We start from the raw sequence: 22,526 nt of genomic DNA, 5'->3' as shown, positions 1-22,526 counted from the left end.
CCCGCATTCTCGTCTCGCTTTATCGTCTTAGGCGGTTAGCCTCCCTGCTGATTTCTGCATTCACCCCGCAATCATCTAAATATTTGCATATATACCTAGCTGCCTGTTCCGCGTTTCATCTGGAATGTGTTGTTTTTTGTTGTAATTTTCCATTGGGAAGAAGAAACTACTTCTGCTTCATTGTTTTGTTTCTTGCTTGAAGGTGTGAAAACTGGTAGATATTTTCTCTTTTCTGCCATGTAGACTACTGCTTTGCAATTATACTAGGATTAGCCTCGTGCCGATTGTTTCTGGGTTTTCCAAATTTGCGAATATATTATTGTGGTTTGTACATAGTTTTCGGTTTTGTGCGAACTATGCTTCATTATAAAACAGTCATTATAAAAATTTAGGGTATTTTGTATTGTGTATGTTATTGTTTTTTACATTGTTATTTGCTTAAGTTTTGTTAAATTTTCCGATTGGCGTTCAGTTATTACAGGGAGGATTTTGAAAGTTAATTTCATTTTTAAACATAGCTTTTAAATTGTTAGACGATGAAAATTGTATTTAAATGGCTATATTTTGCAGTTTTAGATACGAATTCACAAAAACTTGAGTAAAAACTACCGCCTCTTCCATTTATACGTTTTACAGTTACGATTCCACACTTCCAGCTTTAGGGTTTTTTACGGTTTTCTTTCACAACCCTTGACCTCGCCCTTGTTTCGTTTTTTTTCCTGAATACAAAATGTCAGAGAAAAGAGGGAAAAGAGGGGAGAAAAAACTAGTTGCCTAGTAGTCTGACTGTATACATATTCGGAAGTGAAGGAGGGATCTCATACGACGACGATGAGGTAACAGTGAGGCCTTCTGCAAAAAGAAAAGAGCGTGTAATTACCGGAGAGTAGCGGATGATTATCAGAAAGAGAGAAAAAGAGAATAGACTTTCCTCATCCTCCCTCGTTAAAGGGATCTGACTTTTTTGTTGGATGCTTTGATGAGGGTGTTGCTATTTGATGTTCGCTTACCAGCAACTTCTTACCTTCTTTTTAACCACTTTGTTTGCAGTAGAGCTTAGTCTTTCCGCGTTTCAGATGAAAAGTAAAGAAAACATCGTTATTTTTCATTTCTTCTTTCCCTCTGTGTACGGTATTACAGTGCCGTCCCTTCACTTAAACGTAATACATACATATTTATGACACCTCTCTTGACAGACCTTGACGGAAACATATTCTTATCTTTATATCACTTTAGGTTAGTATCACTTAGAAAAGAAAAACGATTTTTTGAGTTTTGGTTCGAGGAAAATTGCATGTATGGAATAACGTTTAGTATGCGAAATTATTTTTTATTCTTTGATGGGTTTATAAAAAAATGTTTCCAATTTTGAATTGATATCTAATTCCCACTTACATAAATGAAATCATGCTCTAGATACTGTTTTAGTTCTAGACCTTTTTATTCGACTTCCAACTAGATAAGTTATAAATACTGTGTTTGAACCAATGTTGGACCTGTTCAAGAGACCAATTTTTAATGAATTTTGAACTTTGAATCCCAACCTATGGAAGGTAATTAACATGGCTGACAGATGGACGACTAACCTTGAAATTTTTGAATAATCTTTTTTTTCTTTTTACCCCTCCCTGTGTTTTCAAAGGAGCTGCTAAAATGACCCTAGAAACAGAAGAGGGCGTACTCGTAAACCTCAACGTCTGTAGAACGACGGGAGGTATCGTTATGCAAATAGCTTCCACGGTTACCTCTTCAAGGGCATCAATAAAAGTAGAACCACCACGCGATCGGTTTAGTTTTGGATACCGAGTTCTTCTCTGAGAGGGTGGCTCCGTGCATGTTTACACACGTTACACGTACGACGAGCAGGAGACTCGCGTGAAAATCGTCGGCAAACACGGTACAACTTGCTACTCATCTTATTCTTTCCGCTCTACCAGCTTGCCCTCTCTCTTTCTCTTCAGTCAGACTCCCCCTCTCAGGTTTTTGCTTTTTTGCCAACAATTTTTTTCACCTCCATTTTTCCGTAGCAGCACTATGCGTTGCAATCAGTTCGGCAAGGTTTAAAGTCTTTCTATTGTGCGTAATCTTTTACACAGGCTTCTTAAGCTTGTTGTTCATACTAATTTGAGTCTATTAATCTTAGTTTCTCAACGATACCATGTTTTTGAATACCCCCGTTATATTAGGATATGGTGTTTTGTTTCAAAATTGTGTTGCTTCCGTGCAATAACTTTAATAACATTATCTATCAATTACTAACATTTGTATTAGATATTATTCATAATTTGATTTTATAACTTTTTGAATACGTCGTATGTTTTTTGCACTGTATGCGAAGATTTCAGTTTTATATAATTTCTAAACCTAGTGTTTGTTTCGCTAACCTGAGTTTCCAAAATCAAAAAAGATATTCAAATTTTTTCTTTTTAAACAGAATTTGTTTAAATAATTTTATTTTCTTATCCATAATTTCGGAACTATCCTGCGCTTGACATCTACACGTCTCTAAAACTCCACTATGAGGACTACACAAAAGGCATTGGTTAACTAACAATATTGAACAGTGGGAGCAAACAAAAATATTGTCCAGTTGAACACATTATATGATATCAACCTCTTTTTCAAAATAATAATAATATCCTTATTTGTCACCGGAGCAAACCGTCTAAAACGCCGATTGCGAAACACTGACACGCTATATTTTTCTAATTATCAGCCCTTATATGTCACTTTTGAGTTCATGATAACGTTCCACACTTCCCGTTGGTTGACGTTTTTTCTTCATCTCACATTGACTTAGTTCTACCGCATTTTTTACTGGTATTCAACGTATAATAAACACGATGGTGTTCGCGGACTTTTTGGAAAAAGTAAGTTTTTTTACTTGTCTGATTTTTAACACTAAAGTGAGTGCGTGAGACTTTGCAATCGGAAATTTGAAATTTTGCTACGCATGTGGTAATGTCTCGTTTTTCAAACATTCTATTTAAATTAACAGGGCAGCTCTAAGATGGTTTTCGTGGTTTAGCAGTTTCCTAAAACATGTACTTTTTAAAACAGCGCAAAAAATCGGATAAGCATTGCAGTAGAAGTACATGTGGTAGAACTTTATAACTTTTGCCGCTTTTCTATTCATCAAATCTATAAAAACGAACAAATTTGCTTACAAAATCCCCATGATTATACATTTCAAGGGCTTCCAAGAACTTTGTTTAGTAAACTGCAAAATTACAATATAACAATTTAATAAATTTCTTAGCAATATTTTCCTATCAAACAATTTTGCCATAAATTTGAATTTCCACCCTTACAATACTATTTTTGAACATCAAATGGGTATGAGGAGGGAGGACACACCCAATTGAATAAAAAATTGAAGAAGAAGATGGATACATAGTAGTAGATAACGGGATGATTCATGTTGTGATCACACCTCTCTTTCTCAAACTTTTTCTCATCATCAAAAACCTTTAGTAATTAATTCTCCTCCTCTCGTCTTATTCCTGGTTTCTTACAAGTGGTTCTAGAAGTTACTCAGAAATCTTTTATTAGAAAATTGTTTCATCTATTCATCCGCACTTTGTCTCGTCTATTATAAAAACTAATGACCAAGACCGAGACTGGAAAAGTCTTATCGTGTAACTTTCCTGGACACAGTCGGCGAGTTGCGAAATGGGGTGTGTCAGCGGTGTGAACTAGTGCAACTTTTCATTAAACTTCAGTAAATTTGAAACAAAGAAAGTGGGAATGAAAGGGACTGGAATTTGAAACCGGTTCTAAAATCACCAAGTTGGCGGAAAGAGCCTAGCTGGTCTTGTGATTTTTGCATGATTTCATTATTACAGTTTTCTGTTTCTTTTTACGTTATGTTATCGAATTGAAGATGATAATCACGTGTTTTGCACTTATTAGATGATTTTAAATATAGTTCATCGTGAAGCAAAAAATGCATAAATTTGTTCGTGCGTGAATAGGTACATTTTGCCAAAACAGTTCTTGTACTTGAAACATTTAAAATGTTTATATTAAAGAACAGACTATTCTTTAGACATAATCATTTGAGTACAATTAGAAAGTTATTTTATTTGAATTAGTTCAATCTTTTCTGAACTGCCAATCAGTTTTTTCTCACTTCACACACTCACAAAATATTTTTTAAAAGTAGCTTTACAGTGAATGACTAAAGCAGTAGTAAGTATTGCACCTTACCATAAATTTTGCAATTTGTTTTTCCAAGAAATAGTGAAGACAATTTTGCTTACTTTCTCGAGGATTGCTTCACATTTACTGTATTCCTAGTGAAGAAAATTTTGTATTTTAATATTCACTAAAAAGTATAATCTCGACTTAAAAATATCATTGAAACCATATTGCACTCAAAATAATCGAACCAAAAATAGTATTGAACGTAGTCTAATACATAGGGAAAATACGGTTAGATGTGTAATGTGTAAACGGCTCACATTCAAGTACAAAATATCAATATATAAAAAAAGAACAACTGAAAATCTTGCCTACACATCTACCATAAAATCCACGAAGCTTTGTTTAATAAGCTCAAACTACTACTGCGAATAAAATATACAGCCCGTGTTTTTTAATGGCTGTATGATACAGTTTAAAAATTTAAAAATTAAACCCGTCACTAAATTCATTTCCGGCTACCATATACAAAGTGACACAATTCCTTCCTCTTGACTATTATCATTTAACATTTTCAATTTTTCAGTTTATCAGACATCCGCATAGTTTAGTTTTTTGTCCGAAAAATTCCACTGTTCAACACTTTTTGAGTAACTCAAGTTATCAGCTGATTTTTCTTGAAAGTGGTTGTTTGATTGCTTGATTTTGTACAGGTCAACGGGTTCTATTTTGATTTTTGCTTTGCATCTTGCGGTCACGTTGCCAACGTGTACGGAACCGGAAAATAATCCTAAACCTGTCAAGGCCTTAAACTCTTCTTACCTTATCAAAAGCATCAACTTTTTGCAAATCGTGTCTCTAAGCCCTAGACTATTCTTTTTTTCGAACACAATTTATTGCAACAGAACAATTGAAATTTAGGTACTTAATAATGAGGTAAGCCATTAAATCTGAAAGTAATCATTTTATGAAGCTGCTCCATCATTTGCACTTTTCTTCCCGTTGCTAAATTTAGAAACAAACGTTCCCTTATCATTTCACACCTTTTTCGAAAAACTACTGCGTGGGAGTGTGATTCACATTTAATTTGAGTTTTCCCACACTCTTTATAATAATATAAGAAGGTGATAATATTCTCAAATTGTGAGTTATACTTTAACAAATCAGATGGAAGTTTTGATAGGATTATTTTAGTTGGTTTTTTGTTTAATATTTCATTTTTGCAAGTTATAGAATTGAACTATTAAACCAAAAAGTGACGTTTTCAGTAAAAATAATTGTTTTATTTTATGATTATAAATTTTGATATTTGATAAAATACTTAATTTAGGTTGATCCCACTAGGTTAAAGTTTTGTGAAGAATAAATTATCTGGTCAATAATAAAACCTAGATATGAGTTTAGTCCAGCTAAGTTTAGTTATAAGGTCTAGTTGTTTTTCTTTTGTATTTTTCCGTTAATTTCTAGTTATCAGCAATAAAAAGTTGTGTCCTGCCGGTTGAAAAGTTTTTAACGATTTCCTGAATAAAGTCCACTAATTCGTAACTCGGCTTCTGGTTGAGATAATGTTTTATGATCTCGGCGTCACTGACAATTGGTCTTGCTGCAATAAAAATGTTCACTTGACACTTTGCAACTTCCGTGAGTCACAATTTCAATCTGAATGATTTTTTAATGTAGTTCATCGAAATTTCGACTTCCGTATGATTCAATTGAACACGCCAATTCTACATGTACTCGACTCATTTTGACACATTGACTTGCCGTAATCCACTTATTGTTTCAAATGTTCGCCATAACACTATCTCTAACAATTTTTGACGTAACAACTCACTCCGGACTCCACCCTAGGGCTCCGCCCTGTCGCTCGAAACTTTTTCTCCAACTTCTTCTTCTTCTCTTTTTTTACTTTACGGTTTTTGCGTTTTGTCGCCCTAGCCACATTGTGCTGCTTATCATATACGCCGTATAAAAACTATGAATTGCTGGCACCGATGACGGGGTCTGGTTTTTTCCTCTGCCTGTCTTTGGCATTGATAATAGTAGTACTGTTTTTGATATTCAGTGTGAGACCAGAACCTGTATAATTGTATACAATTGCCCATAAATTAAAAACATCAGTCATTGCCTGTTACAGAGATTAAACGATTTTCATTTGACTGACGCTGAAATAATTAATTAGGCGCTCGGCTTGACAATGAGTGAAAAAAAAAGACTCACAAAAAAAATTATTCGTGATTAGAATGTCTAATTTTTTCATTTCTTATGCCAGAGCCACTTTACTAAGAGAAACTAGGTCACATTTTCAAAATTCCAGATCAAATCCTTATTTGCAAAAACAAAGGATCCCATCACATCAATGTCTCCTCCACAGGAAAACCGGTCTCCAAAGGCTGAATATCTAAATAACTTTTTCAACACTAACCCAACTAACGGCAAAAGCAGAGGATCGCAAGAAGCACCAAGAAAACCGTTGGGTCAGACTAACTTGAACGTTCAAGGTGTGTAACAAATAAGATTAAAAAAAGTTCATCTACTTTTATTACCCTTTGTTGTTTGTTCCTTGACTATTAAAAGTGCTACTTCACCTTCCCTTTCTCTGTGCCCTTCGTTGAAGCGTTTCCCTTAATTTATAAGTTTGATCAAATCAGAAACTTTCAATTATAAAGCCCCAAATGACTTCTCAATTCAAACTTCATTCACTCCACAAGTTTTACCTTCAGTTTACCATATCGCACACTCATTTTTTGTAATTGTCTATGTTTCCCTTAGAAATTCGATCGCACGCATTTTATGCAAATTATAGTAGTTCCTTATCACTGCCATACCCTTTCTATTGTGTCGTGTTTCCTTTATTTTCTTTTTATTATACCTTTTCTACAATTTGCAATATTATCTAGTTTGTTCAAAAGTTTGAACTTTGGTATTGTAAATTGCATTTTCTATCGTTGCCTCGTTATTAATTAAATCCTTGTGTTTCTTTTTCGAAAACTTTCCTCGTGTTGCACAATTGTTATACCCTTTTTATTGTTGAAAGTTTGAATATAACTCAGACAATTTCTCATTTTTTAGGCTCAATGCCGGCTAAAAAAGAGGGTTTCAATCGTGTGCTGGACGGCTTGAAAAAGCGCCAGCTTCAGCATGATTTTAAACTAGAAAGAGCTGCGGAAACATATGAACCTACACAGAATATCGGTTCAGGAGCATTTGGTATTGTTTGTGAAGCTGTAGAAACTTCAAGTAATCAGAAGGTGACTAAAAACATTCTTATTTGAAACCGTTGCAAAAACGATGACACTTGCAGGTTGCCATTAAGAAAGTTGCTCATGCCTCTGCCACACCAACACTTGCCCGGCGCACTCTTCGTGAAATTCGTGTTCTCCGCTACATTAATCATCCAAACATTGTCCCTCTCCGTGACATTTTCCGTACCAAAGGCCCACTTGGAATCGACGTCTTTCTTGGTAAGGTTTCATTTTTGTTTACGATAACTCTACGATTCTTGACTGATAAGCATTGTGTTGGGTGTATTATACCCACTATACATAGAACCGTTTTCGTGGAAAAAAAAATAATTATCTAAGAGCATGGAACGGTAGAGTACAATAATCAAATAATTTTTAGTAATGGATCTCATGCAAAACAATCTTCATCATATCATTTATGGAAACGAGGATCCATTGGAGGAACATTACATCAATGCATTTTTGGGACAACTTTTAAGAGGACTTGAAGTAAGTGCTGTTATTCAAAAAGAATCGTACAGTTGAATTCAACTATTCTTCTCTTATTCTTCTTGAAGTTATATTGATAACACTAATCAAATAGCCTCTTTCTTCTGCTTTGAGCGGAAACCAAAAGTGTACTTTACGAATGTAAACATATGATTACATGCACTGCCACAAGCCACCGCCCCAATTTTGTCTTCAAGAGAACTCGGGGGAGTGGGAGAAAAAACTGAATGAAAGATAGATGAATGACGTCTTAACTATCTGGCGCCATGTCGTAAAAAGCTTGAAACTCGGTACGGAAACATTAGAACAATTGGTGCTATTATCAAGTAGTTCAAGATCAGGAAACAAGTCAAGATCACTCTGAAAGTGAATTTGAAAATTATTCCGTGTGGTATGAAATTATCCCATTTTTCTCGTAACATCTTTCAACAAATACATCACAATTGTTCGTTGGTACATTGAATATCTTGCAAAAAAATGTAGGAAAAACTGAGTAATTTTTAAATTCCGAATGCGATGTTATTCCAGCATCTAATGATTGTTATTACAGTATCTTCATGCTGCATGCATCGCTCACAGAGACTTAAAACCATCAAACTTGCTTGTTAACCAAGATGGAACTCTTCGGATAGCTGACTTCGGAATGGCCAAATGTGCAGACAACAGTTCAAAGAAGCATGACGACGAAGAGCACTGCTACTACATGACTCAACACGTTGCCACACTTCCTTACAGAGCTCCAGAACTTTTGTTTGTCCTTCCCGAACATTCAACAGCAGTTGACATGTGGGCGGTTGGATGTATCTTTGGAGAAATGGTCATTAGAAATGAAATTCTGCCGGGAAGAAGTGTTCAAGGACAGATCAAAATGCTTTTGACTATGCTTGGACAACCTCCTCAAGAAGTTATTAATGAGGTTCGATGTGATCGCACAAGGAAGTTGATTCAAGACTTCGGAAGGAAAGCGGACGCAGAATGGGATGATATTATGTTCTGCAAAGCTCGAGGAGATGATGTAAGCATTTATATGATTATTACAAATCGGTAACCAACTACTTTTTAGCAAATTGTTCGGGGAAACTGTGACACTATTGATTTTGTGAAGCAACTGTTCCAATATGATGCCCAGAAGAGGATAAACATTCAAGATGCTCTCCTACATCCATACATCCAGAGAGTTATTCCAGCAGAAGCACCACAGAAAAAATGTCCATTCAGAGTGAGTTTCAATCTTATTATATAATTTTCCAAGGATCAAAATGTGGAAAATTGGGCTAATTTACCGCATATTATTGTAATTTAGTTTTACGAAGTGCGCCAATTAAATCACTCAATCCCATATTGTAATTTTAGGTGAAGAAAGATATGATGCAAGTTGAAGATCTCAATCATCAAGAATTGATCAGCATGATGAAGCAAGATGTCCGATCAGCGGAAAACCCAATCACATACAGTGAACTGCACTCTGGTGGTAAGAACTTTGCTTTTACAGTCTTTCTGTTTTGCTTTTTGCTAACAACTCACGTGTGTGCCTTCTTAAACACTAACACCTCTTTTTAACAGGAGATTACAACACCTGGATCGCAGGAGTGTTCCAAAGCGAAAGGAGTCGAGAAATCATCAAAAACGAATATTCAACTTCGTCATACACCTCACCTGAGTGCTTATTTTACTTACTTTAATCTTAGTTAGCTAACAAAAGTTTGCACTCCTTGAAACGTTTTTTGAACTAACTAAATATAAAAACATTTGAAAAAAAAAGTTGGTTTTCTAAATACTAACGCTGAAAACAAAGACATTTGCGATTTTGATTCCACTAATCCGATTGACAATTTTCAACTTCAATAATTTCATGCAATACTAATTATAAAATATTTAGACTCGACAGGGAGTACATCGGACATGTCAACCAATACCAGCGGGGAATACTCTCCAATTGCGCAGCATGAGCAACTACTGGAAGACGTTGCAACACAAATCTCTATTTGTGAACCTACCTGTGACTTGTAAATCGTGCAAAGCAGGGTTACGCTTTCATTTTTCTTAACATATGTCTCTCCCCAATTTCTTTCCTTATCAAATTGTGTCTGAAAATTTATAGTTCTTTTTTTGCCACACGTGTCAGTGCTTCAAATTGAAGATGGTGTATATACATAGAAAGTATTCTAAATCGGTCTTATCACTTACTATTTAAAAGACTTTTTTGAAATTCATAACTCCTTGAACTCAATTTTCCCTCCCTCCAATTAAAAAACCTTGGTTTAGAACTGAGATTATTATATTTATATCATGAAAAACAACACTGTGTCTCTTTTTTCTGTTAAATCCGCTGTTCTGTCTGTTCTAGTCTGTAAGCCTCATTTTTTCTTTTTTTCCTTCTCAAATGGTGATTCTTTGTATGAAACTTGTATCTGTGATTAATACAGAAATAAATTGAACATTTTTTCATACTCAAACACATTAAACAAGTTTACCAATGGATAATAGAAACGAAAATTCTTAAGTTTTTCAGCAAAAAAGTTTTAAACATTTTTTAAAGTTTGAATTATTGATTTTCAGGCCAATTTCAAAGATTCTTCAAAAACTTCTTTACAGCATGTCCGAATGCCCAAAAAAGGGAGAAATTTTGTTTTAAAAAAAACAAAAAAGAAATCGTAATCCCGGGAAACGTGAAAATGTCAAAACTCGGAAAAAAGGCAAAAATTTTGCGCCGGAATTTAAAATAATTCATCACTTTTTATTTGCAATGCTAAACTTTTAAAAATCATTTTTAAACAATTATATACATTTATAACGGTTATATATGGTATATCAAGACTTTTTGTTTTATAATTTAAGGGAAAACGCTACTCCGCTTCAACTTTTCAACTTCAAGTTTTATTACGGTGGTTATTCTTTATTGCTACACAAACCAGCTGTAGCTCCATGATTTTGAACATTTTTCGTAAATTTGTATTGTGACCAATTTTTTCATAATCTTACTTCCACCTTCAATTTCATGTTAATTTCAAAGCGGGTACATGTTTTTCAAACATCACCTCTAGTGACGATTTCCCGAGAATATTAAATTTGTATAGTTACCAAATTCAAAGTCCACTTGTTTATTATTTCTTATCAATATGGTTTTCAAATATTACAATGATATTTTTCTTCAACTGTATGCATTTTCTAGAATTGTTCGATAAGAAGAACTTTAGAACAAAGAAGTTTATTTATCAGTTACCTCTGTACTTCAATTGTACGGTTATTATATATTGTTCCGAAGAAAATGTACTTTATTGTCCTATGTTAAAAAATGATGGAAGAAAAACAGTAGAGCTCTGGACAAAAAGTAAACGTAAATATAAAAATGGCATTGAGGTATTTGGTTTACTACCGGTCTATAATCAAATTGGAGTATTTGAATTTAGTAAATTGATTATTCGGAAAACGAACAGAAATAATTTCAAAAAATAATAAAAATGTACTTTCTAGAATGTATGTATATTTGAATCAGAACTACTTTATTTTACAAAACATAGAACTGTTTCCACATTTCCTTGCAGGTAGAAACTTCTAAAATTACAAATTCGAATACCTCTAAATAAAATGTTATCTTATTCGTTAACAATTTTTCAAAGGTTCAAAAAACATTTTATATCACATTTAGAATATAATAATTTTTCTTTGGCATTTTTGCAGACGTAGTGAACTCAGAAACTAGCCTTAAACCTTATCTCTAAAGAACTAACTTTTTATCTGAATGTGTTTTTTATCTACTAAACTTTTATTTCTGTTTTATGGATATAGTTTGGTGTAACATAACACAGATTTTTGCTCAAAATGCAACTCTTTGCACTTGCACTTTTGAGCAATTTCTTAACTGACAGATGTATCCCATTCTAAAAGATGGAACAATCTAAAACAATGAAAACGGCAAAGGTGACTTATTTGCATTATATTTATTTTAATCTGCCCTTAAAAACAACTCTACAGACATGTTTGCAAGAACATGTGTCATCACCGCATGCGTCAGTAGTCTGGGAGAACATTCCATTCGTTTTTGCCGTAAATCATAGCACAACTCGAACAGAGTTATAGTTTTGAAATTTCGATTTTTGTACCTACATAAATTTTTGAATTCAAAAAACTGTCTTAAAAACACTTCATTGTGGAAAATGCATTTATTTCAATCATCAGCAAATTTGCTTAAGCATTTCCACTGTTCACACGATTGACCACATCCTGGACAGTGCTCAACGGTTCAATATCTGACGGTTCGGTTGGCACTTCGAAAAATGAAGTCAAGGCCTCTGCAATCATTGTATCAAAATATTCGGCACGATCCTGGTCATGTGCTTTAAAGTCAAAGCTATTGTCGATTTGATCGGCAGGCTGTTGAACTAGGAATGCGATCAGTTGTTGTACCTTTCCTTCGACCTAAACACAAGTGAATTTGTCATTTATTGAAGAAGTTTACAGACTTTCATATACGTAATAAACCCAAAGATTAGTTTCTGCACTTATCTTTAAGGAAACAGTTATCTCTCTCATAAAAGTAATTTCTAAACAAGTTTGGAACTAAAAAAAAACATTGCTATTTTTCTAAACATTCATGTAATTTAAGTATTTCAAAGCAAATGATTGTGAATATTAATTTGTGTTAAAGTAAAAACTGCGTAGTTTTTAGGATGTACATAATGTCTAATGTTGCATTTTTTTTCTAGTTTTTTTGTAGGTAAAACATGCTAAATTGGATGGAAAACAGTTATGAGATGTTTTTTGAGTTGTTTCAAGATTATATCAAGTCTTAATAAAAATAACTTTAATTAATTGTTTCTTCAATTTTTTTGTTTTAACTGTTCTTAAAATATCCAAATGCCTACATTGCCTGGGTTCGAACATGCGATAGTGCTCTAGATTTCTTAAAAAATGATGCAAAGTCAGTTTTCATCACTACTTGACTCTAAATCAAAAAGTTTCCAAATTTTTTTAAAAGTTTTATTCGGATATTTAATTATGGTTAATTTGGCACCATAGCAACAAGTTTTAATCATTTGCCAGTGGCCGTAGTCAACCTTTAGATTATATGTTTTGTTAAACTTACAGATGGTGCAGTGAGATATTCTTGAAACATTTCCATTTTCGGAGTAGGAAGTTGACCAAATTTTCGTTAGTTTCGTTAGTACAAAATAAAAATCTATCTGTAACTGATATTGTGAAAATACCTTTTATACAGACAAAAAAAGGTGGAGATGTCTTCTGACACGGTCGTATCTATCTTCTTTGCCTATTTCAAGAACAGCACGAGATTCGAATGATAAAATTCGTTCAAAAATAAAAAGAGAAAGATAATCAAACGAAGTTTCAATGCGATTTTTCACAAACAACCACAAGTTGCGTTGTTCATTGGCAATTAACTTTTGAAACAACACAGTTTTTACGGCTTGCAAATTGACCTTTAGATATGTACTTTTTGAGAACTGTACAAAAAGCAGAATGAAAAGTCTACAAGTGAATTTAACGGTTCTTTTTTTTAATTTTCAAGTGTTTGGGAGAAGGCAGTTGAGAGAAACTGAGTGGATTTTTTACAATACAGAACGAGTGAATACCAGAGGTTGAATATGATTGAGAAGAATTGCACTTCATTCAAAACTATTCGTCCTATCATATACATGAAGTATTGCAGGAGAAAGTGTAAATAATCATGTGTACAGTTTATGCGGAATTTTAGTTGGAGGCTTGAATTAGTTTATTGAATATTTTCAAAGGGTGACTTTTTTTTAAATTATGAAAAGCAATTTTTGAAAAATTAAAACGTTTATACATATTTGTATTCTTTATACATTTATCAAGATGGACAACCGGTGGGAGAAACAAAAATGGCAAAAGCAGAATGAATTAAAATAAAAGAGACCCGACAACGTTATTCTATTGAAGAACAATTTTTATGGTCAGTGCACAAATAAACTTCCAGCAAAAAAATCAGTGGCCGAAAGTTCAATGAAATGAATAAAAATCATAATAAAACATTTTAAATTGTTCAGAAGTTTTTAAAATATCCAGTCACTGTTATTCTAACATCAAAATATACGGTACCGGAATTTCCGTAGGAATCTAAATTGTTATTAAGTTGCCATGTCTTCAGAAGTTGCCGGATATCAACATTGGATCGTATCTCATCCACATTTCGACGTTCACTTCACTTGTTATGGCTATTTTCATCACCGAATTCATTTGATGATGCTTCATCGTCCACAAAAACTTTTTCGAAATTGGATACTCTCAAGAGAAATCATCATTAATTTTTTAAATGAATCGGCAGTAATGATAAAGTTATCACTACTTGGAAAAAATAAAATATTTGCTGATAAAGACCTGATTTCTCGAGATCTCTCGGCCTGCGTAGTATAGTGGTTAGTACTCCACGTTGTGGCCGTGGCGACGCTGGTTCGATTCCAGCCGCAGGCAACTCCTTTTGATGTGCTTTATGTATTATTATAGTGCAGTTAGAAGGTCCAACACTCCAAGCAATGTTGTCAGATATAGGGCTGTGCAACCGGACGTCCGTTTTTTTCGGACGTCCGAAAAGCCGGACGCCGGACGCACCCACCGTCCGGTTTTCGGACGCGGGTGCGTCCGGTTTTTTTTGTTTTTTGTTTACATCTCAGTGAGAATGAGTGAGGTTGTAAACAAAAAACAAAAAAACAAATTTTCGGACGTCCGAAAAACCGGACGCCGGACACACACGCGTCCAGTTTTTCCGGACGCCGGACGCACACGCATCCGGACGCCGGACGTCCGATTGCACAGCCCTAGTCAGATAGAATCTTGTAAAATAGTCAGCGTCAACTAAAATTTGAACATATGAAATTTTCAAACACCTTTCAAATAACTCGCTTGTGATATATTGTCACTAACTCCGTTTCCATTAATTTTCAATGTTCTCCTCCCATTTTTCTGTTTCATAAATACACTCGCCGCAGCAACGCTGTCCCACTTATCATCCAATGAAATGCAGGGGCAATGTTTCACCGCGCCACTAAGGAAACCACCTGACCCGTTTTATGTTATATACCCACTAAATATCTTGTGTATCTTGTGTAATATATATTTATTAAACGTAGTTGTTAGCAAAAAGTTGCTTGAGAGATTATTGCTTGTTTTAAAAATTAAATCACAAAATTTCTGAAGTTGGAAACGTCAATTTAAAAACTCGACTAAGAATTGCTTTTCATCACCAATTAGTCAAACGAAATGTTTCTAAAATAATCCATATATTTCTCTATCTAACTTGTTTGAAAACAAATACGAAGGAGCTACGCTTTGTCATAAAATTTGAAAAATGAAGTGATTTTGTACTTAGAATCACTCAACTTCTTTCGGTGCAAAAATAACAGAATAATATTTATATTTCTCTTTTTTTTTGCCTATTTTTCAATGTTCCTATCTTTGTTCCGTTTTGCTACAGTTTCTTGTTTGTTGTCTCACCCTCTTCTAAATATTATGCGTTTGTTGACAGCAGCTCAAAAAACTGAAATATAAATTTGCTTTTTTTCTCTATGTCTCTCGTTGCCCTTCGATGGGGGTTTATATGTCTTCAAAATAGCTTCATCGTTTTCTCGTTTTCTGCGCCAACAATATACTTTCTGACCTTTCCTGTTTTCTCGAGAATATTCTTTTTGGCATCCACGTTTTGCATCTACTAGAGAACAGTCTTCCGTTGTTTTTTATTTTATTTTTTTCCAATACTCTTTTACAATTAAATTTATTTTACAGAAAACTTGGGTTCCGCTCGGCAGGACTCTATGGCTAGGGTCGCCGAGTTCAATTAAACTTGATTTTTTTCAAAATGTCAAGCTTGATTTGATTTGCACAATGGATTTTCCAATCGAAAAATAAATTCATTTGGCACTTCGTATTCCAATAATCTTTCAAGTGAGCAACTGGCTAAGTTCAGATCAAATTAAATTGCATTTTCAGAAGAATTGCAAAAAATAAATCACGGAGAAGCCTCTTTTTGAAACTTTTCGGCAAATGCAGTCAACGAATCATAACAGGAACCGCGCTTTCAAATAATATGTCAAATACCAAAGTCGATTCTGTACAGGATCACACTGTTTGTAACAACAACTGCTTTGAACAGCATATTTGTGAAGAGTAAAGAGTTTTATTTGCAAGTAAGTTTTCTGTAGACGAAATCAAACTTGATAGATTAACAAACTTTATTATGTCTGATAATTGAATTAACAACATGCCAATATGTCAATATACCAATATATACATTTTCAGGATCTAAACCGTTTATAATATGGAATGACGGAATTTGTAAAGAAATACGAACACTCACAAGTAAGATTGAAAGATTGACAATCGGAAACTGCGTACATTACTTCATGTCATAGTAATGTCGGACTAAATTTTTTTTATTAATAAAATTGTTTTTAAATAGGTTTTAACTTGTTGACGGAACTATTGTATTGACTAAATCAGTAAATAATTATTTGGATGGTTGAATTTGTTTTTAAAATATGTATTAAATTTCCTCGATTATGCGTTTCGACTATGGCATCAAAATTGGGTTCCTTTCGGCAAGATCATGCCTGTTACTTGCCGATGGTATTGAACGGCCTGTTACAAGGATTTCGGCAGCTCCATATAGATCACCAACCATGGGATACGTCTAGAGAACTTTTAATCGAAACCTGCACTCAATTTATTCTTCGCATAGAATTCAAATTATACAAAACGGATATGATAAAACAATCTTATAACCAATTAGAATTAAAAGTAATTACGATAATACTTATTGGGAATATTAGGAGACAATAAACAAAAACTTTGACTAATGCCAAAGCAAATGTATTTGATTACAACTATGGAAAAAAACTTTAATAGAAAGGGAATATGGGTCAAAAAGCGAAATAAATAGTCAGATTCAAAACATTTTCAAACTGTATCGATTCTTGTTTGTTTGTTCTAGATGTTTTGGGCAGTGGTAGATGTAGATGGTTGAGCAGAAATCTGAAATGATTTGTTGTAAATTGAAATGTGTTCAGTGTACATTAACCTCCATCAAATTGGCTCCGTGCTTGTCGTTTGCAGACTGAGCAATCATGGAATGATGACCCGAGAACTGAACAATATTCTGTCCCAACCATTTCCCGCGAATTTGCTGCGAATTTTTAGAGCGGCTTGATGGATAGAAGTTGGACAGTTTGGTGCGTACACGCATTTTTGCAATCTTCCATGAACCACGTGGAGCACCAGCACAATGTTCTTCTTTTCGTGGCGAGAATAATGCAGTCTTTGAAGACGATCCAAACTCTGGCAACACCTTCTTTGGAGTTCCAGTACCCATCATTTGAATCAGTTTGCCCATTGATGGTCCGTATTGATACTCGCTCTTCCCAAACACCTTCTGAAAAAATCACAATTGTCAATTAAACAACATATCAAAATACTACTCACCTTTGGAGTGAAAAAGCTGATGTCCGAGTTGATCTTTCCAATTGGAGCATTGAAATTTGCTTTGAGAACGGTTTTTGTCGGCTTGTTAGTGACAGCTGTCTTTGATGGAGACTTTGAATACTGCAACACATTCTCAACTGGCAACAGTGGCTTGCCCAGTTTTGGTTCAGCAAGTGCAGCTTCTGGCCCAACTTCTGTCAACAAAGCACGATTGTCATTCATTGGAGTAGTTGCAGCTTCCTTATTCAAACATTCCATTGTGGCAGGAAGGTTTTCCGGAGCTTGCTCATTTGATTGGAAACCACTAGTAACAGCAGTAGTTTGAACATTTTTGTTCGAAGTTGGAGATTTATTCTCCATCCACGATTCACGAAGTCTTTGTCGCTTAGCTCTGAACTCATCGAACTTCCGTCCAGTTTCGGCAGTTACAAGAAACTTGTATCCACCTCCATCCGAGACCGGGTCATTTCCAGTAGCTTTCAACTCCATTGGTGCAGTGTTCTCACTGCTGATTCCCATCGCAGAACTGTTATTGAGCTGGTCAATTGGTAAGATGTGTTCTTTGTTGGGAGAAGAGGCTTTGTTATCCACCATGTTTTTACCGAGAACGCGCTTCTTTTTGTTGGTCGCATCTTCATCAGTGATGAGTTTTGCAGGAGTAGACGGTCCTCGAGATGAAGGAGTAGAACTATCTTCCAAATGACGCTTTCGCAAACCACGAGATACTTCTGCTTTTTCTCCAATATCAGAAATATTCAATTCCTTTGGCATAATGATATTTTCAGTCGATGTTGGAATAATGGCTTTAGCCGGGCCAGAATCAATTCTCCCATCGTCAGTAATCTCACCATCCAACACACCAACTTGTTTGCTTGGCGAACCATCATAACTGATCTTACTTATTGGGGAACTCTTCAAATGTGCGACAAGTCCTCGTTTCTTTGATCTGAACGAAGGGACAATCAGATCAATTTTCTTCAGAGTACTCCACTTCAGATCCTCTTTGGCTGGGCTGGCAGAAACATCATATTGGTACACCTCTTGGCTCTTGGCTGGCAGTTCCACTGGCTCAGTCAACTTCTTCTGGAGTCCATCTGCATCCTCAAATTGTGAAAGAGATGGCACATCGCCCATCTTATTGACAGCCAAGTTTGTAGAGCAGTTGATACTGTTTTCAGAGATTTCTGAATCCTTTCCTTCTTTATCCATCAACATGTCTGACATGACCTTTGTAGTAGAAGAAATTATTTTCGATCTTTGAATAGTTGACGTAGTTTCACGAGATCTCATTATTGGTGAACTAGAAGTGACAGTTGACTGAAACTCGATTGTAGATGTAGATGTGAGCTTGAGTGGGCTAGAGGGAAGAGGAGCAATCTGAAAATATGTATTTTATATACCAAAGTAAAACGTTATAGCTGTGGAACCAACCTCCTTCTTCAACCTTTCAACACCATCAATCGATGTGACACCAGAGTTCGGATTCTTGAATTTCTTCAATTCAGAAACGCAGATGTTGACAAATTTCTGCAAAAAGTACAGTATAAATGCTATAAATAGTTAAAGTTAAATGCGAACCGAAATTTTTCCAACTTTTTTCTTTGGAGTCTTCATATCGGCATTACGATGATTCGTCTCTTGAGAATCCCAGTAGTTGTCTTGATAATTGTCTTTTCCAAGAACCAGTGGCTTTGTAGAAGCACAATCCGTAACGTCTACACCTGCATCTCCGTTTTCATCGATTGAATTGGCAACGACACAAACGGAATTCGGATATTCACCAGAAAGAATATTCGGTACCTGAAAAACGAATTAAAAATAACACTAGACTAAAAACAGACTGCAAGAGTCGTGCACTACAAATATTGTGCTTGAACTTACCGATTTTGAACGCTTCATTGGCGATGTGGGAGCCAAAGCCATTCTTGAAGAAAAGTTCATGTTTGGGGACATTGACAAAGTTAAAGATGGACAAGCTCCAAGACTTGGGAAAGGAATGTCCACAGTTCCCACCGACTCTGACTTGCGGAACTTCACCACTCCCGAGCAATAGCAAAATCCCACACAAAGACGGGAGCCGCAGGTTTTCATCGACAAGGTTCGAACATCAAAAGACGACTCATCAGGCTTAGAAACAGTAGTCATCACAGCATAGATATTGATACAAATCTTGTGATCCGATAAAGACGTGGTTGCAATAATTTACCCTTCAAAAATAGTTAATTTTGAAACGTTTCATATACATAAAATTCACAAGAAATCGTAGGGTTAATCAAGGTTAAATAAATCAAAGTATTGAAATTGAATTGGAAAGCGAAACTAAAATGCCAACTCAAACACAAGAAAACAAAATGTCTATGCTAATGTAGTGTTTAGCAAAAAGACCGCGCCTTTTTCTTCCCGCCATGCAATACAGTGCAACACAATTGACGTAAACATGCGGACCTTGTTATTCCTCCCCGCTTTCTTTTCCGCCCTCCCAAATTCACATGCTCTCTCGGCGGATGGTGTAAAGATGGAGGGAGAAAAGGAGGGAGGTCCCGTTGGTGAGTTTGTTTGTTTGTTTGCCATCAGGGATGTACGGCTGTCGGCTGGCGCAGCCAGCCGACAGCCGAAAAATTGGATTTTTCGGCTGGTAGCGCCAGCCGACAGCCGACTGATAATCTAATGTTGGCTGGCGCAGCCAGCCGACCTTTGAGTTAGAGTTTTCGGCTGGCGGTTTAAAAAAAAATTAACTGATTTTTGATATATTTGAACACTAGTTGCAAGTTTTATATATGAAAAAAGTAAGCCGATGTGGTTATTTTTGTTGGATAAAGTGATTAAAAAGTTTGCTATACCTTGTTTTTGTACTAAAAGTATGCTTAATTGCTCCGAAACACTTCAAGAAAGCAACGTGCAAAAATACAGTTTAGCGACAAAACTTAACCATAAAGCTCAGTCGGCTGGCAGCGCCAGTCGACAGCCGAAACATTGCTAGGTGTCGGCTGTTGGCGACAGCCGACAGCCGACAAAATCAGCCAGTCGCACATCTCTGTTTGCCATGTTGTTTACAAACTCCTGTACGCTTGAAAAGGAAACTATTAGAGTTGACCGTCTGGTTTTCTGAATCTGAAAATAATAAACAAGAAATCCATCAAAATCGACCGGTAAACGAAACAGCAGTATCTGTGAACATTTTATCAATCGCTAAATGCATAAAAAACAAAACAGAACAATAAGTAACAATTAGAAGATCATGGTGGGAGACAAATCAAAATTGAAGTTTGGCATATGTCATTACTTTTACCTTTAGCTACCACCAAATGTTTGAAGTCTTCTTAGTGGAGCACAAATTGCACAAGCACGATTTTGGCACTCACGCCAGTGTTTGATGAGTTGCTTCGAGGTGTTACAGTAATCAACTGAAATTTAAGTAAGGTTAAAAGGGTAGGGTATATTATTGAAATCTTATAAAAATAGGTAATAGAATCTTAATAGCTTTTGTGGTTTTTTTGTCATTCACGACGTGTCGTATGTGGGAAACAATGTATGTTTTTACATTTTGTTGGAGTTTTTTAATCGAACTGGAAACTGAACCTCCTCTGTTTTGGGGTCGCTTTAGTGTCTAATGATGCTTCATTGAAAAAAAGTTGTCCCTTTTGAAAATTAAATAAATGAACATACTGAGACAATGCGATCCGTTCGTGCACATGTTCAAATGAGAAAGCGTGTATTTGAAGAGTCCGCAACTGGGAAGATCGCAGCGTGGATGACGAGCAGGTTGACCATTGATCGCGGCTTGGTAATTCTCCTGAAAATCTTATTAGTCAGTCGACGCAAAATATTAACCATTGTTGATGAAAATTCACCACAAAAATTGACTACTCTTAAAACATAACCTTACAGTTTTTATATTTTTTTCACTTCACGTGTGAGCCAAGATTAATTTCCAGACCTTCCGTTGCTACGGTCACTCAATGAAATATCTGACTGGGTATGAACATTGCTTTCCGAAGTTATGAAATGTTATTAGAAAACGAAAAACGTTCAGATGGAGATGGAGCCTATACTTGATTTTTTTGTGAACCGTCACTAATAGTATGCATAGAAAATTCATAATAGGGTCCGCCACTGTTGCAATTTTTTGTTTCGCGTTTCAATCTAGCTATCTTCTAACTTTGGCATATTTCCAGAAATGATAGACAACCATTTAATTATGATATAAACAGATTCAAAACATTACCCTGTCTCTTTTGGTGCACACATTTGCATGAAGCAACAAAATCAGCTGTTCTTTGATAACCTTCAAGATGTGTGGATCAATTCTTGAAGGATCGGAAAGCGAAATCATTCTGAAAACTGACTAGTTAAAGGATAGAAAAAATGTATGTTTAAAAGTAGTTTCGAAAAAAAAACACATCATGTTTATTGAAAATTGTTTTGAAAACTCGGGGAAAAAATCGAAGCCACGATTCTCTACTTTACCGTTATTAACATCAATAGTTTCATGAAAGCATTGAGTTCATGAAATAGAAAAAAAATAAGAACCTACTGGATTGCGCCCAAAAGTGCGAAGAAAATTTGAAAAGTGATGACGACGACCACCTCTCTTTTCTTTGTCGCGCCATCAAATATCGGCGGCCCTTTATCTGCTCCCATCATTCCCCAATGATATCATTTTATCTTTGGTAGTGACATCGTCAACGGTGAGCAAACACTATCGCCGTTGCCGACAAAAGAAATAGGGATGTGTTAAAATACGTGTCGAATTCCTATTTTCGGATACTTGAATATATAAATTAATTGGATGGATGTTTTCCAAATAAAGAATTACTTTTAGAAGTAGACTACGCCGAATAATTTTAGCTTTAGATTCCGGAATATGGGTTCGAAAAATAAGAAACTTGGGTATTCTAAATATGAAGAATTATTACAAAGATTTGAAGAGAATAAATTTTTCACAACCCTCCAAACAAAGGAAAGTACCTATAGTGTTGTGTTGAAACTATATAATCTGAGTCCTGTACAGTATTTCAACAGCGGGCGTGGAAATTGCAAATGGCGAGCTTCACACTTTTTTTATTGTGCACAACACATAGATTGGGAATATGAGAATTGTGAGAGATTTCTCTTCAACCTTGAGAACCGTTTTGTTATTTCCACAACCGTATGATGTTTTGAAAGAACACCTGCAACAAAATGTGGTGAATGTGGACT

General features: G+C 35.2%; 4 protein-coding genes, 1 long non-coding RNA gene and 2 other non-coding genes across 12 annotated transcripts; 4 read left to right on the top strand and 3 right to left on the bottom strand.

The window, feature by feature from the left end:
• Positions 1-2,843: 2,843 nt before the first annotated feature.
• sma-5 lies at positions 2,844-10,324 on the top strand (the record flags this gene model as incomplete). 6 transcript variants are annotated; one of them, NM_001404211.1, is made up of 10 exons in its annotated part: positions 2,844-2,870; positions 6,461-6,644; positions 7,216-7,394; positions 7,448-7,607; positions 7,768-7,877; positions 8,428-8,892; positions 8,941-9,096; positions 9,231-9,348; positions 9,441-9,537; positions 9,757-9,826. In NM_001404211.1, 10 exons carry the CDS (start codon positions 2,844-2,846, stop codon positions 9,824-9,826), a joined length of 1,566 nt encoding a protein of 521 aa, NP_001391190.1. The 6 variants fall into 6 exon arrangements, with proteins under 6 accessions (NP_001391190.1, NP_001041297.1, NP_741908.1 ...); NM_001047832.3 differs by lacking the exon at positions 9,441-9,537 and having other exon boundaries at positions 9,757-9,887; NM_001381114.3 differs by lacking the exon at positions 2,844-2,870 and having other exon boundaries at positions 9,757-10,320.
• Positions 10,325-12,008: 1,684 nt separating this feature from the next.
• Positions 12,009-13,064, bottom strand: spig-15 (Acyl carrier protein). Its single transcript, NM_077607.8, has 2 exons — positions 12,964-13,064; positions 12,009-12,296 (listed from the first exon to the last, which is right to left on the bottom strand). The coding sequence occupies exons 1-2, from the start codon at positions 12,997-12,999 to the stop codon at positions 12,066-12,068; spliced, it is 267 nt and encodes an 88-aa protein (NP_510008.2). The 5' UTR covers positions 13,000-13,064; the 3' UTR covers positions 12,009-12,065.
• Positions 13,065-14,255: 1,191 nt separating this feature from the next.
• On the top strand, positions 14,256-14,327 carry C49F5.t1. Its single transcript has one exon. It is a non-coding gene; the product is annotated as a tRNA-His (tRNA).
• Positions 14,328-15,657: 1,330 nt separating this feature from the next.
• Positions 15,658-15,781, top strand: C49F5.11. The gene has a single exon (NR_102215.1). It is a non-coding gene; the product is annotated as an Unclassified non-coding RNA C49F5.11 (non-coding RNA).
• Positions 15,782-15,914: 133 nt separating this feature from the next.
• linc-15 lies at positions 15,915-16,364 on the top strand. Its single transcript, NR_102214.1, has 2 exons — positions 15,915-16,036; positions 16,149-16,364. It is a non-coding gene; the product is annotated as a long non-coding RNA linc-15 (long non-coding RNA).
• Positions 16,365-16,555: 191 nt separating this feature from the next.
• On the bottom strand, positions 16,556-19,534 carry C49F5.6 (Dentin sialophosphoprotein-like). Its single transcript, NM_077606.7, has 6 exons — positions 19,209-19,534; positions 18,906-19,127; positions 18,759-18,854; positions 17,328-18,704; positions 16,927-17,277; positions 16,556-16,880 (listed from the first exon to the last, which is right to left on the bottom strand). The coding sequence occupies exons 1-6, from the start codon at positions 19,470-19,472 to the stop codon at positions 16,836-16,838; spliced, it is 2,355 nt and encodes a 784-aa protein (NP_510007.1). The 5' UTR covers positions 19,473-19,534; the 3' UTR covers positions 16,556-16,835.
• Positions 19,535-20,492: 958 nt separating this feature from the next.
• On the bottom strand, positions 20,493-21,661 carry C49F5.5 (histone acetyltransferase). The gene is made up of 3 exons (NM_001373524.2): positions 21,553-21,661; positions 20,994-21,120; positions 20,493-20,731 (listed from the first exon to the last, which is right to left on the bottom strand). Exons 1-3 carry the CDS (start codon positions 21,658-21,660, stop codon positions 20,619-20,621), a joined length of 348 nt encoding a protein of 115 aa, NP_001359599.1. The 5' UTR covers position 21,661; the 3' UTR covers positions 20,493-20,618.
• Between the last annotated feature and the right edge of the window lie 865 nt (positions 21,662-22,526).

Source organism: Caenorhabditis elegans, chromosome X, assembly GCF_000002985.6.
Source record: "Caenorhabditis elegans chromosome X".
In the NCBI taxonomy this organism is placed as follows: Eukaryota; Metazoa; Nematoda; class Chromadorea; order Rhabditida; family Rhabditidae; genus Caenorhabditis; species Caenorhabditis elegans.
Note: the sequence above shows the minus strand (reverse complement) of the source record. Positions and strands in the feature narration are given on the sequence as shown.